This window comes from Chelonoidis abingdonii, chromosome 2 (assembly GCF_003597395.2).
Source record: "Chelonoidis abingdonii isolate Lonesome George chromosome 2, CheloAbing_2.0, whole genome shotgun sequence".
Classification (NCBI taxonomy): domain Eukaryota; kingdom Metazoa; phylum Chordata; order Testudines; family Testudinidae; genus Chelonoidis; species Chelonoidis abingdonii.
Window position 1 is genome coordinate 207,125,517 of NC_133770.1, and position 14,553 is coordinate 207,140,069.

The window sequence follows — 14,553 nt, forward strand, 5'->3', positions numbered from 1 at the left end:
CCGAGCCGGGCACAGAGTGTGCTGGGCAGGCTCCCAATTGCATCACGGGAGGGAGGAGCGCGCGGGACACCGGAAAAAAAAGCCCGCCCCACTTTTAAATACGTCATTCCAGCGCCCGCCCTCCCCTGCGGCCACGTGACCTCCTTCCCATCCTGACGTTACGTGATGCGCTCGCGCGCCGCGGCGCGGCGCGGGCGGGGTTTGTGGCCGGAGAGCGGAGTCTCGCGGCGGCCGTTTGGCCATGGCGCACCGCTACCTGCTGCTGTCGCGGGGCTGCTGCCGGCGCCGGGGCCTGCCCAGGGTCCTGACGCTGCAGCAGCTGCTCTCGGGCCGGAGCCCCTCCGGGCCGGGGCCGGCGCAGGTGAGTGACAGGGCGGTGCGGGAGGAGCCAGGGCGGCCGCTGTCAGTGTCCGCTGGGGACGATCGCTCCCAAGCCTGCGAGAGGGGGGGCGGGGCGACCCGGCCTGGCTCGGCCGGTGACCATCGTGCCCGGGCGCGCTCCCCGCGGCCAGCGCTTAACCCGCGCCCGGGGCCCGGCTCCACAGGGGGCTGCTCTCGCCGGCCAGCGCGTCTGAGGAGACCCAGGTTCCCCGGTGCCCACCGCGTAGGCCCTAGCGCCCTCGGCCCCAAACGTGCAGGCGTCAGGCCCGGCCCCAGGCCCCGGCTTCACCCACAGGCTCGCTTTGAAATCGCGCCCGCCGCAGGGTCTCGCCTTTACAGGGTGCCCCGGCCCCTCAGCGTGTCCCTGCCAAACGGGACCTGGAGGCCGGTTTCCAGGGCATCAGCGTTAAAGCGAGGCGGGGGAAGGGCAAGGCCAGGAGGGCGCTGGGCGCTCCCCGGGCTGGCTAGTCGGGGCGTCAGGAGTCTGATGTATCTTGAATAACCCCAAGTTTCACCTTACTTTGTGTTTTTGTGTCTTGGTTTGCAAGTATCAGAGGGGTAGCCCTGTTAAGTCTGTAAAAAGCAAGGAAGAGTCCTGTGGCACTTTATAGACTAACTTTGTGAAGTGGGTATTCACCCACGAAAGCTTATGCTCCAATACTTCTGTTAGCCCAAAAATACAAAGGTGTTACAGCACATTGTTACTGAAAAATTGCTGTCTTTCTCATTTTTACCTTGTAATTATAAAATAAATCAATTGGAATATAAATATTGTGCTTACATTTTAGTGTATAGCATATAGAGTAATATTAGCAAGTCCTTGTTTATGACATTTTAGTTTGTACTCTCTTCACCATTGCTGTTTATGTGGCCTGTTGTAAAACTAAGAAAATGTCTAGATGAGGTCATGTATCCCCTGGAAGAGCTCTGCATCGCCACAGGGGTAAGTGTACTCCTGGTTGAGAACCACTATCTTATGTGACCTTTGGCAAGTCAAGACCTTAATGTCTCTGTACCTCAGTTTCCTATGTGATGGGGGAATAGTTCACGTTGTTGCTGCAAAGGTAAATGAATTATGAAGTGCTTTGGATACTTCAGCATGAGGTCTCAAAGCCTGAGTATGTACCTCCTCCATCTCTAGGCATAGTTTGTTTTAAGTTTCTTTGTGTATATTTTTGTGAGGCCTTGACTTTATCAGCACATCTTTCTTAATGGCTTCTTGTAGGCAATGCCTCTGATCTTTAAGAAATTTGAACACTTACTATTATAAATGCGTATATTCTTATTCAAAGTAGTATGTTTTCCTTTTAAGAATTCTTTTATTAGGGGGATAGAATATACATGATGATGAACATTAGAAATGTAATATCTTAACTAGAGTATCTTCAGTGAAGAGCATAATTTACAAGAAACTGAAGTTAACTGTGGAGATAACCATATGTAATGATCTGCTGTGCCTACCTTTATGTAAGTTACTTTGGTCTGCTGTGCCTGCCTTTTATGTAAGTTAGTTATACTGCATTTTCAAAGGATTAGTCTTTATTAGAAACCTACTTTTTTTCCTAAGCACTCTTATGAAGTAGCTGATGGTTGTCAGATAATTAAAAGGATGTCAGCTGTGTCCAATTTACATTGTTCAGTTTAAGACAGTGGTTTTCAACCTTTCCAGACTACTGTCTTGCATACCCCCAAGTTTCACTTCACTTAAAAACTACTTAACAATCAGACCTAAAAATACAGAAGTTTCACAGAACACTATTATTGAAAAATTGCTTAGCTTCTAATTTTTCCCATATAATTATAAAATAAATGAATTAGAATATAAATATTGTATTTCCATTTTAGTGTATGGCATACAGAGCAGTATAAACAAGTCATATGAATTTTTAGTTTCTGCTGACTTTGCTGGTGCTTTTTATATAGTCTTGTCGTAAAACTAGACAAGTATCTAGATGAGTTGATGTATCCCCTGGAAGACCTCTGTGTACCCCCAGGGTTGCATGTACTACTGGTTGGGAACCACCAAGTTTCAAACATCTTAAAAACAATGTTTTTGAAGCTTTTGCCATGCAGTAAATAACTAGTACTAGTGTGTTTTGTTTGTTGATAACCTCTTGATTTTTGGGGAAAAGATTAATTTTCTATTGATATAATCGAAAATATTGGGGATTTTCTGTGCCTCTTGTGTGTTCTTGGTAACTTTCTGTGGATTAGAATTATGAGGATTTAGTGACTTGTCATCTTTTCTTTTTTGTAAAGTAAAAAGTTGTGATTTTTTTTTAAATACCCAGCAATGCTGCTATTCTGTTTTGAAGCACAAGATTCTGAAAGAGACTGAGCATGAGGCAGCATTTATTCAGTGCTAGGGGTCTTGTATTTGTCTGACGCTGTTAAATAGTGAGTAGAGCTGCATCACAGCCTTAATGTAACTCAGGTGTAAACCTGACCTGTATGCTCTCTTCGCCTCTCCATTGTGGACTATTTTATATTTGTGAGTGTTTTATGAACTCTGTTAAAAAATGGTCTTTAGGTATCATTCTCTTTCCCTAAGATGAAGGTTCCTTGGAGCAATGAAGAATATTTACCTGTTTTTATTTATTTCTAATTCCTTTGTCATGGCAACTATTTTATCCCCAGGATTGATAGGCTGGGCAGGGTTCCCCTATACGGTTCATGAAATGGCCTAAATGTTTGGACAGCGTGATGGCAAAGTGTACTTCATTTGCTCTTTCTTCTTTTTCTCCTTTAAAACACCCTGAAAGTGTATCGTTTTAGGTCACTCTGGCATTCCCAGCTCCGGCTGACCTAAGAACAGCAGCATGCTGTGCAAAAACTGGATTTCCGTGACATTATAGTTATTAGCTTGAATGTGTAACATCTTGGCTGTAATAGTCCTTGATAGAGTAGCCTTGGCTTTTAGATTAAGCAGATAAATTCACATAGGAATTCCAATAACTGTTGAAATTACGCAGGTAGGGGAGAAAGAAACTGTAGACATTTTTTAAATTAATTAACTTCGGCATAGGTCTATGGTCAATGTAAACATGGGTTTAGTTAATCAAGACTTAGTCTAGGGATTCAATGTATGTGGCATAAGGTAATTTTTACTTTCTTCTTTATAAAATGTATTTTGTAACTCCTTCCTTTTGTGCGACTTTCCTGAGGCACTGTTAGAGACATTTTAGCAGCACAGTTTGTAGTCTGCAGAGATAAATCCAACAGTGTACTAGCTCTTCTGTGTTGGTCTGTCCCCATGCTGTAGCATATTCCTGATCAACTAAGTCATAACACAGTTTAGCCCTATTCATGCTGGTTATAACCTGATTCACCCATAACCAGTCTTAAACTATATGAACATGATTGTTTTCCCTTATTAGATGGAGCAAAAGCTGCTGAATATTCTTGCTTTTTGTTCAGTTACTCTGAATTTGAATCATGAATAAAGTAAATATTCTCCCCAACAGACCTTTATTAATTTTTGATATTGCAGTAAGATGGGGAATATAGAAGAGAAGGTGAGGCAAAGTTCTCAGACATAGTTTTCTTCTGAGTTTCACTGTTGCTTCTTTTACCACTTGTCCCTGAGATGCATTTAGATTATTGTAATTAAACCCTTTGTTAGCCATACAGATCTACCTCTTTTCCTAGAGCCCCTTGCAGCTGCACATTTGTACTTGTCCCTGCTGGGTGATGGCTCCTTAGACATAACAGCTACTCAACAAAGTATCTGTTTTACCCTGGCATGCTTTACTTTCTCAGTGAAAGGTTTTTTTGGATTTTTAATACCAAGGTTTATTCTGAGGGCAGTATGTAGAGCCTTATGAAATCTGTGTTAACCAGAACATGGCAGAATTGCGGAAGCAAAACAATAACATGGAATCCAGCGCTATACAAAACAATAACGATGTATCCTCACTGGGGCTGCAGGGCTGGAGGAGATGGAATTAATTCTTTTTTAAATGGAAAGAAACTAAATCAGAAAATAATAAATCTGAAAATTCACAATAATAAAACGGGTTTCATAGGGCCCTAAGTATAACAACACAAAATAAAGTTGGAAAGGAGGGCATCAGCAGACTGAGAATCCTTCCCCTGCCTGTCTCTGTATTAGACGTGAATAACAAGGAGATAGGAGCATTCACTCATTCACATGAATTCCCCCTTAATTCCAAAAGTGGGAATGGATCAGACTTAGTTCAAAAAAGTCTTTAATTAAAACGCTTAGAAAAAATCACAAGCTTGGTAACAGCTTTCAAAGGACAATATTATAAATGCAATTTATGGTGGCGTGATAGAATTCTGTGAAGCAGCATATCAGTTTCTTCCTTCCATTTTGATATTAGATTCACCTTTAGGATAGAAAGTCTGTTTTACAGCCAGTATATTTTGAGAATAACATAATTGCTAAATGTTAATAACATTGCTGCACTTATGAAGGAAAACTCAGAGTGAAGATAATAGGACTGTGCCTAGATATGCAGAGCCCATGTTCTGGTTCATGGTGATGTCAGATGCTAGACCTGATGCAGAGTTATTTCTGCTGAGTCACCCAATGTCAGGTTAATCCACTTCTAGCAGTTCCCTCCAGGAGCATGAAAGGGTTGAATGACCCTTTGAGATAGAGGAAAGTAGTGGCTAGGCAATGTTCCCTCTTATTTTTTACATCCATGTGCGGAATGAATTTTATGTGCGCCAATATGGAGGTGATATTGCGGGGGGTGGGGCTGAGGGGTTAAGCATGTGGGAGGGGGCTCAGACCCAGGGCAGAGGGTTTGTGTGCAGGGGGGTGAGGGCTCTGGCTGGGGATCTAGGCTCTCGGGTGGGACCAGGAAATGGTATGTTTGATTTAAATCACAAGTCAGGAAGACTGCATTCTTGTTGGTTGTTATAACCTTAATACATATTCTTCACAACTCAGAGATAGATGTAGGTTTCATTTATAGAAGGTACACACTATACATTTTTAAAGTGATTTATGTTGAAAACTTTTCAGATTAGTTTTACAGCTATAGCAGAAAATGAATAATTGAAACTATTGAAAATTATGGTGGTCTTGAAGGTGGATAGTCTTCAGAATCCTGTATGTTGAGGATGGATTCTCCTAAACAAAATAAGTCAATGCAGTTATTTAATTATTATTATCATGCTGCTCATTTAGTATTATGCATTGCATTCACTGATGTTCAGTACTACTTGAAAGTTGAAATTGTAAAAGAAAGATCTACCTATTTCAGCTATTTATTTGTATCACAATTGCATCTAAAATGATAGTACCATAGAGTAACTACGATATTTTTTGCTCAAACATGAGACTACAAGAAGAGTCCAGAAGGAAGACAGGCAGTCCTTAAGGAAGAAGTAGGAAATAAAAAAGTTTACCAACCTGAAGGCCCTATATGTTCAGACATGTTCCTTTCATCATCTTCATAGAATCATAGAATATCAGGGATTAGAAGGGACCAACCCCCTGCTCAAAGCAGGACCAATTCCCAACTAAATCATTCCAGCCAGGGCTTTGTCAGGCCTGACCTTTAAAACAACTAAGGAAAAAGATTCCACCTCCTCCCTAGGTAACCCATTCCAGTGCTTCACCACCTTCCTAGTGAACTAGTGTTTCCTAATATCCTACCTAAACCTTCCCCATTGCAACTTGAGACCATTACTCCTTGTTCTGTCTTCTGGTACCACTGAGAGCAGTCTAGATCCATCCTCTTTGGAATCCCTTTCAGGTAGTTGAAAGCAGCTTTCAAATCCCCCTCATTCTTCTCTTCTGAAGACTAAACAATCCTAGTTCCCTTAGCCTCTCCTCAGAAGTCATGTGTTCCAGCCCCCTAATCATTTTTGTTGCCTTCCACTGGACTCTTTTTCCAGTTTCTCCACATCCTTCTTGAAATGTGGAGCCCAAAACTGGACACAGTACTCCAGATGAGGCCTCACCAATGTAAAAAAGAGGGGAATGATCACATCCCTAAATCTGCTGGCAGTGCCCCTACTTATACAGCCCAAAATGCCATTAGCCTTCTTGGCAACAAGGGCACGCTGTCAAATCATATCCAACTTCTCGTCTACTGTAACCCGTAGGTCCTTTTCTGCAGAACTGCTGCCTAGCCATTTGGTCCCTAGTCTGTAGCAGTGCATGGGATTCTTCCATCCGAAGTGCACGACTCTTCACCTGTCCTTGCTGAACCTCATCTGGTTTCTTTTGCCCAATCCTCTAATTCAGTGGTCTCCAACCTTTTTGTGGCCAGTAGCACATTCGTGTTTTCAGAATAGTGTGGCAGGCGCCAACAGTTTTTCAAGGCTTATTTTGTATTTGTACATTAAATAATATGAAAAACATCATATTTAATATTACATAATATATGAATCCAGAGAGAAGCCACAAGGACAGAGAACACTGGCACCCACAGCCCTGGAGTACTCTGTCCCCAGCAGGCGCGGGCCCTGGCTTCTCTCCCCTGGTGGGCACTAGGCGGGCCTCGTGCCTGCTGAGACAGGGCTGGCTCTAGGTTTTTTGCTGCCCCGAGCAAAAAAAATTTTGGCTGCCCCCCTCTCCAGCCCTGGGCTCTCCCCCCCCTCCACCAGTGCCCTCCCCCCACATGCACCCAAATGCACATGGAAGGCATAGGGAGTAACCCTCAAGCCTTGTACCCAGAAAGGGATGGGGATATAGTAAAGAGAGTTCAGGCAGAGGAGCGGGTGTGGGGGTGCTTGAGGGCTCTACACTGACAGAGAAGCAGGGTGTGATGTACTCGTGGAGGAGGAGAGGGGGTATCAGGAGGGTTGCGGGAGAAGAGGGGAAGGGGAAGGTGTGGGAGGAGAGGGCTGGGGGAGAGTACAAGGGGAGAGGTGCGGGTGAAGGAAGAGAACAAGGGGAAGGGGTTTGGTGAAGGAGTGATGGGGGGAGGTACAAGTGAAGAGTCTGTGAGCGGGACTGGGGGTGCAAGGGCTAAGAGGGCCAGGTGCTGACAGCTGCTTCCACAGCCTCATGCAGGCAGAGCCGATAGGATGGACACAGACCCCCAGGTGCCTGAGCCGTGGGGGTTCCCAGTGAAGCAGTATCCCTGGCTGCTCTGCTTGAAACCAGCCTCTGCCTCTTCCCGCCCCTGGCACTGTGGGAGCCCAGGGCAAGCAGCGCGGGGCGGGGGACGTGCACAGCGGGCTGAGTCTGGGGGCAGGAGGGGGCAGCTCCCTGACAGCTCAGGCTGCCCAGCCAATATTCCCATCAGCACACCAGCCGGGATCCACACTCCCCTCCCAGCCCGGCGGCACCTTGCACAGCCCACTTGGGTGGTGAAATGCCACGCCACCCTGGGGAGACTCAGAGCAGTAGCAGTGGCGGCAGCAGGACCCCTCCTCCCTACCGGGTCCCGCTTCCCTCCCTCTCTGGCTCCTCACACACTGTGGTAGCCTCTCTCGCTGCTGCAGCCTGGGCTCGGCTCCAAGGGATGATGCTCTGGCTCTCCAGCGGCAGGGCTCTGGCCATGGCCGGCTCCTGGCATTTTTGCTGCCCCAAGTAGCCCTGGAGTTGTCTGTCCCCAGCAGGCATGGAGTTGTGGCTTCTTGAAGCAGGAGAGAAGCTGCGGCCCCGCACCTGCCAGGGACAGAGAACTCCTGAGCTGCAGACTGCAGGCGCCAGTGTTCTCTGTCCCTGGCAGGCATAGGGCCGCGGCTTCTCTCCGGCTTAAGCCACGACCCACGCCTGCCAGGGACTGAGAACACCGGCACCTGCAGCCCTAGAGTTCTCTGTCCCCGGCAGGCGTGGGGCCGTGGCTTCTCTCCCCTGTTGGGCACTAGGCAGGCACACACAAATGCCACAGCGGGCGCCATGGCACCTGCAGGCTCCGCGTTGGGGACCACTGCTCTAATTTGTCTAGGTCCCTCTGTATCCTGTCCCTACCCTCCAGTGTATCTACCACTCCTCCCAGTTCAGTGTCATCTGCCGACTTGCTGAGAGTGCAGTCCACGCCATCCTCCAGATCATTAATGAAGATATTGAATAAAACTGGCCTCAGGACCGACCCTTGGGGCACTCCACTTGAAACCTGCTCCCAACTAGGCATGGAGCCATTGATCACTACCCATAGAGCCTGATGATCTAGCCAGCTTTCTGTCCACCTTATAGTCCTTTCATCCAGCCCATACTTCTTTAACTTGCTGGCAAGAATACTGTGGGAGACCGTATCCAAAGCTTTGCTAAAGTCAAGGAATAACACATCTACTACTTTCCCCTCATCTGCAGACCCAGTTATCTTATCATATAAGGCAATTAGGTGAGTCAGACGTGACTTGCCCTTGGTGAATCCATGCTGTCCATTACTGATCACTTTCCTCTAAGTGCTTCAGAATTGATTCCTTGAGGACCTGCTCCTTGATTTTTTCCAAGGACTGAGGCGAGGCTGGGTGGCCTGTAGTTACCTGGATCCTCCTCCTTCCTTTTTTTAAAGATTGGCACTACATTAGCTTTTTTCCAGTCATCTGGGACCTTCCCCGATCGCCCTGAGTTTTCAAAGATAATGACCATTGGCTCTGCAGTCACATCTGCCAACTCCTTTAGCACCCTCGGATGCAGCGCATCCAACCCCATGGATTTGTGTTTATCCAGCTTTTCTAAATAGTCCCAAACCACTTCTTTCTGCACAGAGGGCTGGTCACCATCTTCAGCACAGCTTCCTCCTGAGAAGGAACACTTAGCATCATAGACTATCAGAGTTGGAAGGGACCTCAGGAGGTCATCTAGTCTAACCACCTGCTCAAAGCAGGATCACTCCTCAGACAGATTTTTGCCCCAGGTCCCTGAATGGTCCCCTCAAGGATTGAACTCACAACTCTGGGTTTAGCAGGCCAGTGCTCAAACCACTGAGCTATCCCTTCCTCCATGATGTTGTTTCATTTGGGCAACGAGGCCTTGCATTTCTTTGTTGCGCTGCTGCACACATTCCTGTCTTGCACACATTCCTGTCTTACCCACAGGTAGAGGAACTTCATTCAAATATTCCCAAACTGGGTCTCTTTTACAGCCTGCTGCTGTTATAGATTTTTCCTTCTAGTGAGGGAATGGTATGGTAGATCTTAAATCAATGAAGGCTACATTCGGAAAGACCTCAAGACTTCTGGAATATGCTGCTCAAAGAGTTTCACTTTTGTTTCTATTGCCTGTCCCTCCCTTCTCACATTAATCTCCAGAATTTGTCTCCTTGTCCAGATCTATTCTGCCCCCAGAAGTCTTGTATTCATTGAACTGTTCGAAACTGCACTTTTAGAGAGAGGTAAGGGATTGACTCTGTGTACACAAATTTGCAGAGGTACAATATGGTTGAAGTCTGTTATTTCTCACCTCTATGTATGTATGTATTTAAAAACATGCCTGTTAACAGCAAAAATGTTCTCTGTAGACACAGATCCACAGTTTGAGAACTGCAAAACAAAGCATCTATGATGGGCATCTTCTAGACTGAGCACTGAGTCCCATTGAATAGATAGGAAGATCAACCTAAATAATCTATACAGAAACACCTGGAACCTCATAAAATTGGGTCCCTAATCGTGAACTATTGGAACTCATTTATAAAAAATTTTCTTAAACATTACATAAATATATTTTCTCATACTATAGAATTAGAATTTATAATCCCTATTCCATGATGAGATATCTTTGAGTTATAGCAGCAAAGAGTCCTGTGGCACCTTGTGACTAACAGATATATTGGAGCATGAGCTTTCGTGGGTGAATACCCACTTCGTTGGACGCATGTCATCCAACGAAGTGGGTATTCACCCACGAAAGCTCATGCTCCAATACATCTGTTAGTCTGTAAGGTACCACAGGGCTCTTGCTGCTTTTACAGATCTAGGCTAACATGGCTACCCCTCTGATACTTTGAGTTATAATTTATCTTAATTAAAACTGTCTTTAGATAGGGTTTTTCCCCTCAAAAAGCATTTTATCAAAAATCTGATTTTTTTTTAAACTCATTTTTATCCATCCTGATGAGGGGTTGGGGGTGTGGGTGGGAGGGCTCTGTCTGGGGGTGTGGGCTCTAGGGTGGGACCAGGGATGAGGAGTTTTGAATGCAATCTATCCCGGGGCTGCGGTGGGAGAGAGGACACCCCCAGCCCTCTCTCGCTGCAGCAGCTCCAGGGCTGGAGTTGGGAGAGAGGCGCCTCTCCTTGCCATGGGAGCCCTGCCCACCCCCTACTTCAATTTGCCCCCCGCCCACCCCCTACCTCTTTCCTCTCCAATCCCCTGTGTAGTAAGAGGAGGTCCTGAGATATAAACCTTGGTATCAGAGGCCTGGTTTAAGGCCTTAAGGCCTGAACTAAGGTAGTGGCCAAGACTTTGCTAACATAAAGTTAAGCTGTGAGCCAGAGGCAGGCCCTGCTCACAGAAGCTGGCAAGGAAAGGGCTGATGCTGCCGAAAGAGACATACCTATAAGGTACTGGAGACTAGATCAGAACATTCGCATACTTGTACACGCCACACAGATAACAAGGAACAGGCTAACCCATCCCAATGACAGGGGCAAAAGGGTCATATGATGGATAGGGTTGTTTTGTTCGAACCAACATGTACAAGGTGAGAGGCGGCACCTTACTACGTAGAGGGGTTATACCTAGCTACGTAGAGGGGTTGCACCTCATACGTCAGGAGTGATGTGTAACTTGTTTGTACCTGTGTATAAGAATGCATCCCTGGGGCGGTGTCTTTGTCCAGCCGAGGGGGCAGTGGAAAGTCCCGCCGCTGACTGAGCTGAGTCCATTGACCGGGGGCACATACTCGTAGTATGTCCTGTAGAGTAAGAATCTAGAGGGAACTATTATTGTGCTCGCTACGGCAATAAACCTGGCCGAAGTGCCTTCGTACCTTACTAGACTCTGTGGTCATTGGGGTTTCTCCTCGGGTCTGCTGGGTCAGCGATCTTCAAAGATCTGGGACAGCACACAGAGGGAACACATGCACACAGCTGAGTGATGTCAACATTGAACAGAGCAGATCACCACACCGGTAGCATCTGACAACACCCTGTGGCTGCACCCCTGTGTGGCCCTTGATAGCCTGCTGCGCAGCCATGCAGCTTGGAGGGAACTTAAGGCATAATTGTCTCCTCAGGGGAAAGCCTTTGAGCAGCCATTCTTAGGAAAAAGCTTAGCTTAAATAGCTACAAACATAAAATTTAATAAATTCCATGAAGTGGGTAAATTTGGATCATATTCAGAATTTATAGTCTCTTTGGAAGAAAAAGGGCACTCTACCTTACTGTAAGATTATGCTACACTTTATTCGGTATATTCTAAAAGTTTTAAGGACCATTATTCAGGTAACATTAAGTTTTAACTTATCATTTAACTTAATTTATTTTATCTTAACAGTTAAAACTGTTTAAGATGGATCCTTTCCACCAAACTCTAAAATCTAGACCCCTGCAAACCAGGAAGGTATTTCAGTTAGCATAATATGAACTCGTGAGTCTGCTGTAAATAGATCCTAATGTATGTGAAAGTTTTAGATCAACTTTAAGATTCTTTTTCTCTCAAATGGGCTTTTCAGCTCTGTGTAAGCACTATCTATTATGCCCCTCTGTCTTGGACCTCTGAGCAGATCCTTCCTATACAGAAAGAATCTGGATATTTTTTTTCATAGAAACTCATGGCATACCTGTGAGGATCTCACCTGCCCAACCAGGCTCAGTGCCGCACTTCAAGTACCTATTAGCTGATGATGTGAAAAATATGTTTACTAATATAGTTTAAATTATCCTATGTCTGAAATTGTACAGGAAACATAAATGTAAAGCTAAATATCTGCACTGCGTAGCATATGTAATTATTTATAAGAAATGTTTTGTGCATTTCATTTTGTTGCCCAATCTGCACTATTGGTGTCAAAATCTTAGATTTGTACAGCAAAGGTAACAAAGACTTGCCTATTCCATATGATGACTAATTTCCACCTTTCTGCTCCTAATTATTTTCTTTCTCTGCTCATATCCACAGCAATTCTTGCTATATTAGGGTGGAAAAAAGAATCTACTGACATACTGTGTAGTATCTGATGACTGGTGTCATCTAAAGATTTTTCAAGAGAATGATTTAAGACATCTGTAACACTTTCCTGTTACCTAATAGTGTTTTGCACTTCATCTTTCAGCTCCGTGAACAAGTTACCGCTAGAGTGACTACTAACAAAAGTACTGTCTTGGCAAGCGTAATTGCTGCTTACAGAAGATTCTTCTCCCAACCTCCTAAAGGTAATTATAACTTAGCAGTGGTGAGTGAAATAATGAGGACCACTCTCATGTTTCATTTGGCCCTATTGTTCTGAGAGACAACAGGTTCCAGCATTAAATGGCCACTGATAGCAAGATGGAGCAATGCTGGGATCAGCAGACTGCACCTCCTGTTTAAGATGGAGCAAACTGCAGTTACTTATCTTTCAGAATTTAAACTGGTCTTCAGGTTCCTGACAAGTTGCCAGTGCATCGCTCAGATAAGCAAAATTTGCGTATCCCTGATTTATAACTTTGTGTATGGAGTAGAAACCTCTGCTGAATTGTTAATAAAATAGTGCTAAAGATGCTTATTTTTCTGCCTGCATGAGTTGGGATCTTTATACACAAAGATCTGTCAGATACATAGTATGTATAACCTAATTTAGTGTAATTATTTAAATATGACATATATACATAAGTGGTGCTTGATAGATAGGAAGAGGGACATGTTCATGCTGTTGGTGAATCTTTGGCTAGCTTTTTCACTAGAAGCCTCAATCCTCCCCCAGCCGCCATTTGGAGGGTTAGTATTGAAAAAAGGATTGGTAGTTAAAAGGTAAGATTCTTGTCCGGCACTTTTTCTAGGTCTCTCTTTTTTCCAGTACCTTATTAAACACCCTTTCTTTCCTTTTCTTGTAGGGCAATTAGACTTTGGCTCAATGTTGATTTACTAAGAGCATAAAAACCACTTATTTGTCTTTTACAAGTAAATATCTTCAGTCTAAATAAACCAGATATTTTCTGCTGAACATTATAATGAGTTCTTGTAGAAAGAGCCACCACTGAGATGAAGCTAATAACTTATATGATGCAGGGTGATAAGTGCATAATATTTATGTTTATTATATTTGAGTATTCCCATTAATCTTCATAAAAGTACCAATGGCTAGAAGTATATCAGGCACTTTTAATGTGTTCTCTTAATAGGATTTGAGAAGTATTTTCCTAATGGAAAGAAAACTAATGAATCCAAAGGATCAGCTGGAGAAACAAAAGGTAATAATAGGGTGTTCCCAGTTCAGTCTTTGCTTTAGGATACTTATTAATTCTGTTACGGTGTCACTGATATAGTCATATTAGATGTTTGCAGAAACCGTGCTCCATGTTGGCTCTGAAGCTGCAGACTACGTTAAAACCTTTTCAGTTTCATAGGGCATATAGGCTTTGGAGTCATATTTTTTGCTTCCTCTTATGCCCCTCCCAGCCTGGTATTCTAGGATACATGTTCAGTGCCCTTTTTAATGGACATAATCATGTGATGTACATATGTAGATCTCTGAGCCTTTCCCAGAGCAAGTGAAAACATCTGTTTCTTGTGCAGGAAGCAACCACAGAATCACTGTTCAGAGGGTGGGGCCCCAGGCACTAGTTGTGTGTAGGCTATTGCTTGAAGGAGAGGCTGGCAGTGTCAGTCCCATAGAGTCCCTTGCTCAGGTGTATGTGTAGGCCAGGAGATGGGGAAACCATTGGCCATAGCAACTATTTGGTTGTCATAGTGATGTATTAAGGGTCTGATTACAGGAAAATAGGCAGTAATCAGAGCCTGTTGTGAGGAGAGTAACCAGCCGTCACAAAGGCACAGTGCAGAGATCATGAACTCCTATCCCTGTATTCTTTTCCATTGTCTTACAACTAGGATGTCAAACCAGACTCCAGATTCTATTTTAAACACTTCCTGAACGTTGAAAGAAGTAAACAATGATCTATAGGCCTAGATATCCAGGGGAGTTTTAGTCAGATGATGCTTAATGCTGGTAATGGGTACCAGATTGACAGCCCAGGAAGAGTTCTCACTTTTTTTTTTTTTATTTTTTTTTTTTTTTTTTTTTTTTTGCAAAATGGGGACAGAGATCGTATAATCTTCCCCACATTGCCAAGCCAATACACCTCCATGTTCTGGAG

The 14,553-nt window shown here is 44.5% G+C and overlaps 1 protein-coding gene across 6 annotated transcripts in view; it reads left to right on the forward strand.

Moving 5' to 3' along the window:
- Positions 1 to 105: 105 nt before the first annotated feature.
- The window catches only part of AFG3L2 (AFG3 like matrix AAA peptidase subunit 2), a 46,798-nt gene continuing 32,350 nt past the window's right edge, over positions 106 to 14,553 (forward strand). For 4 of the 6 annotated variants that reach the window (XM_032789577.1, XM_032789586.1, XM_032789596.1 and 1 more), the window contains exons 1-3: positions 213 to 361; positions 12,531 to 12,630; positions 13,579 to 13,647. In XM_032789577.1, the coding sequence (XP_032645468.1) occupies positions 242 to 361; positions 12,531 to 12,630; positions 13,579 to 13,647 (289 nt within the window). In that variant the 5' untranslated portion in view covers positions 213 to 241. Of the gene's footprint in view, positions 362 to 12,530; positions 12,631 to 13,578; positions 13,648 to 14,553 lie in introns of all 6 variants that reach the window. The other 2 variants (XM_032789553.2, XM_032789603.2) reach the window with 2 other exon arrangements.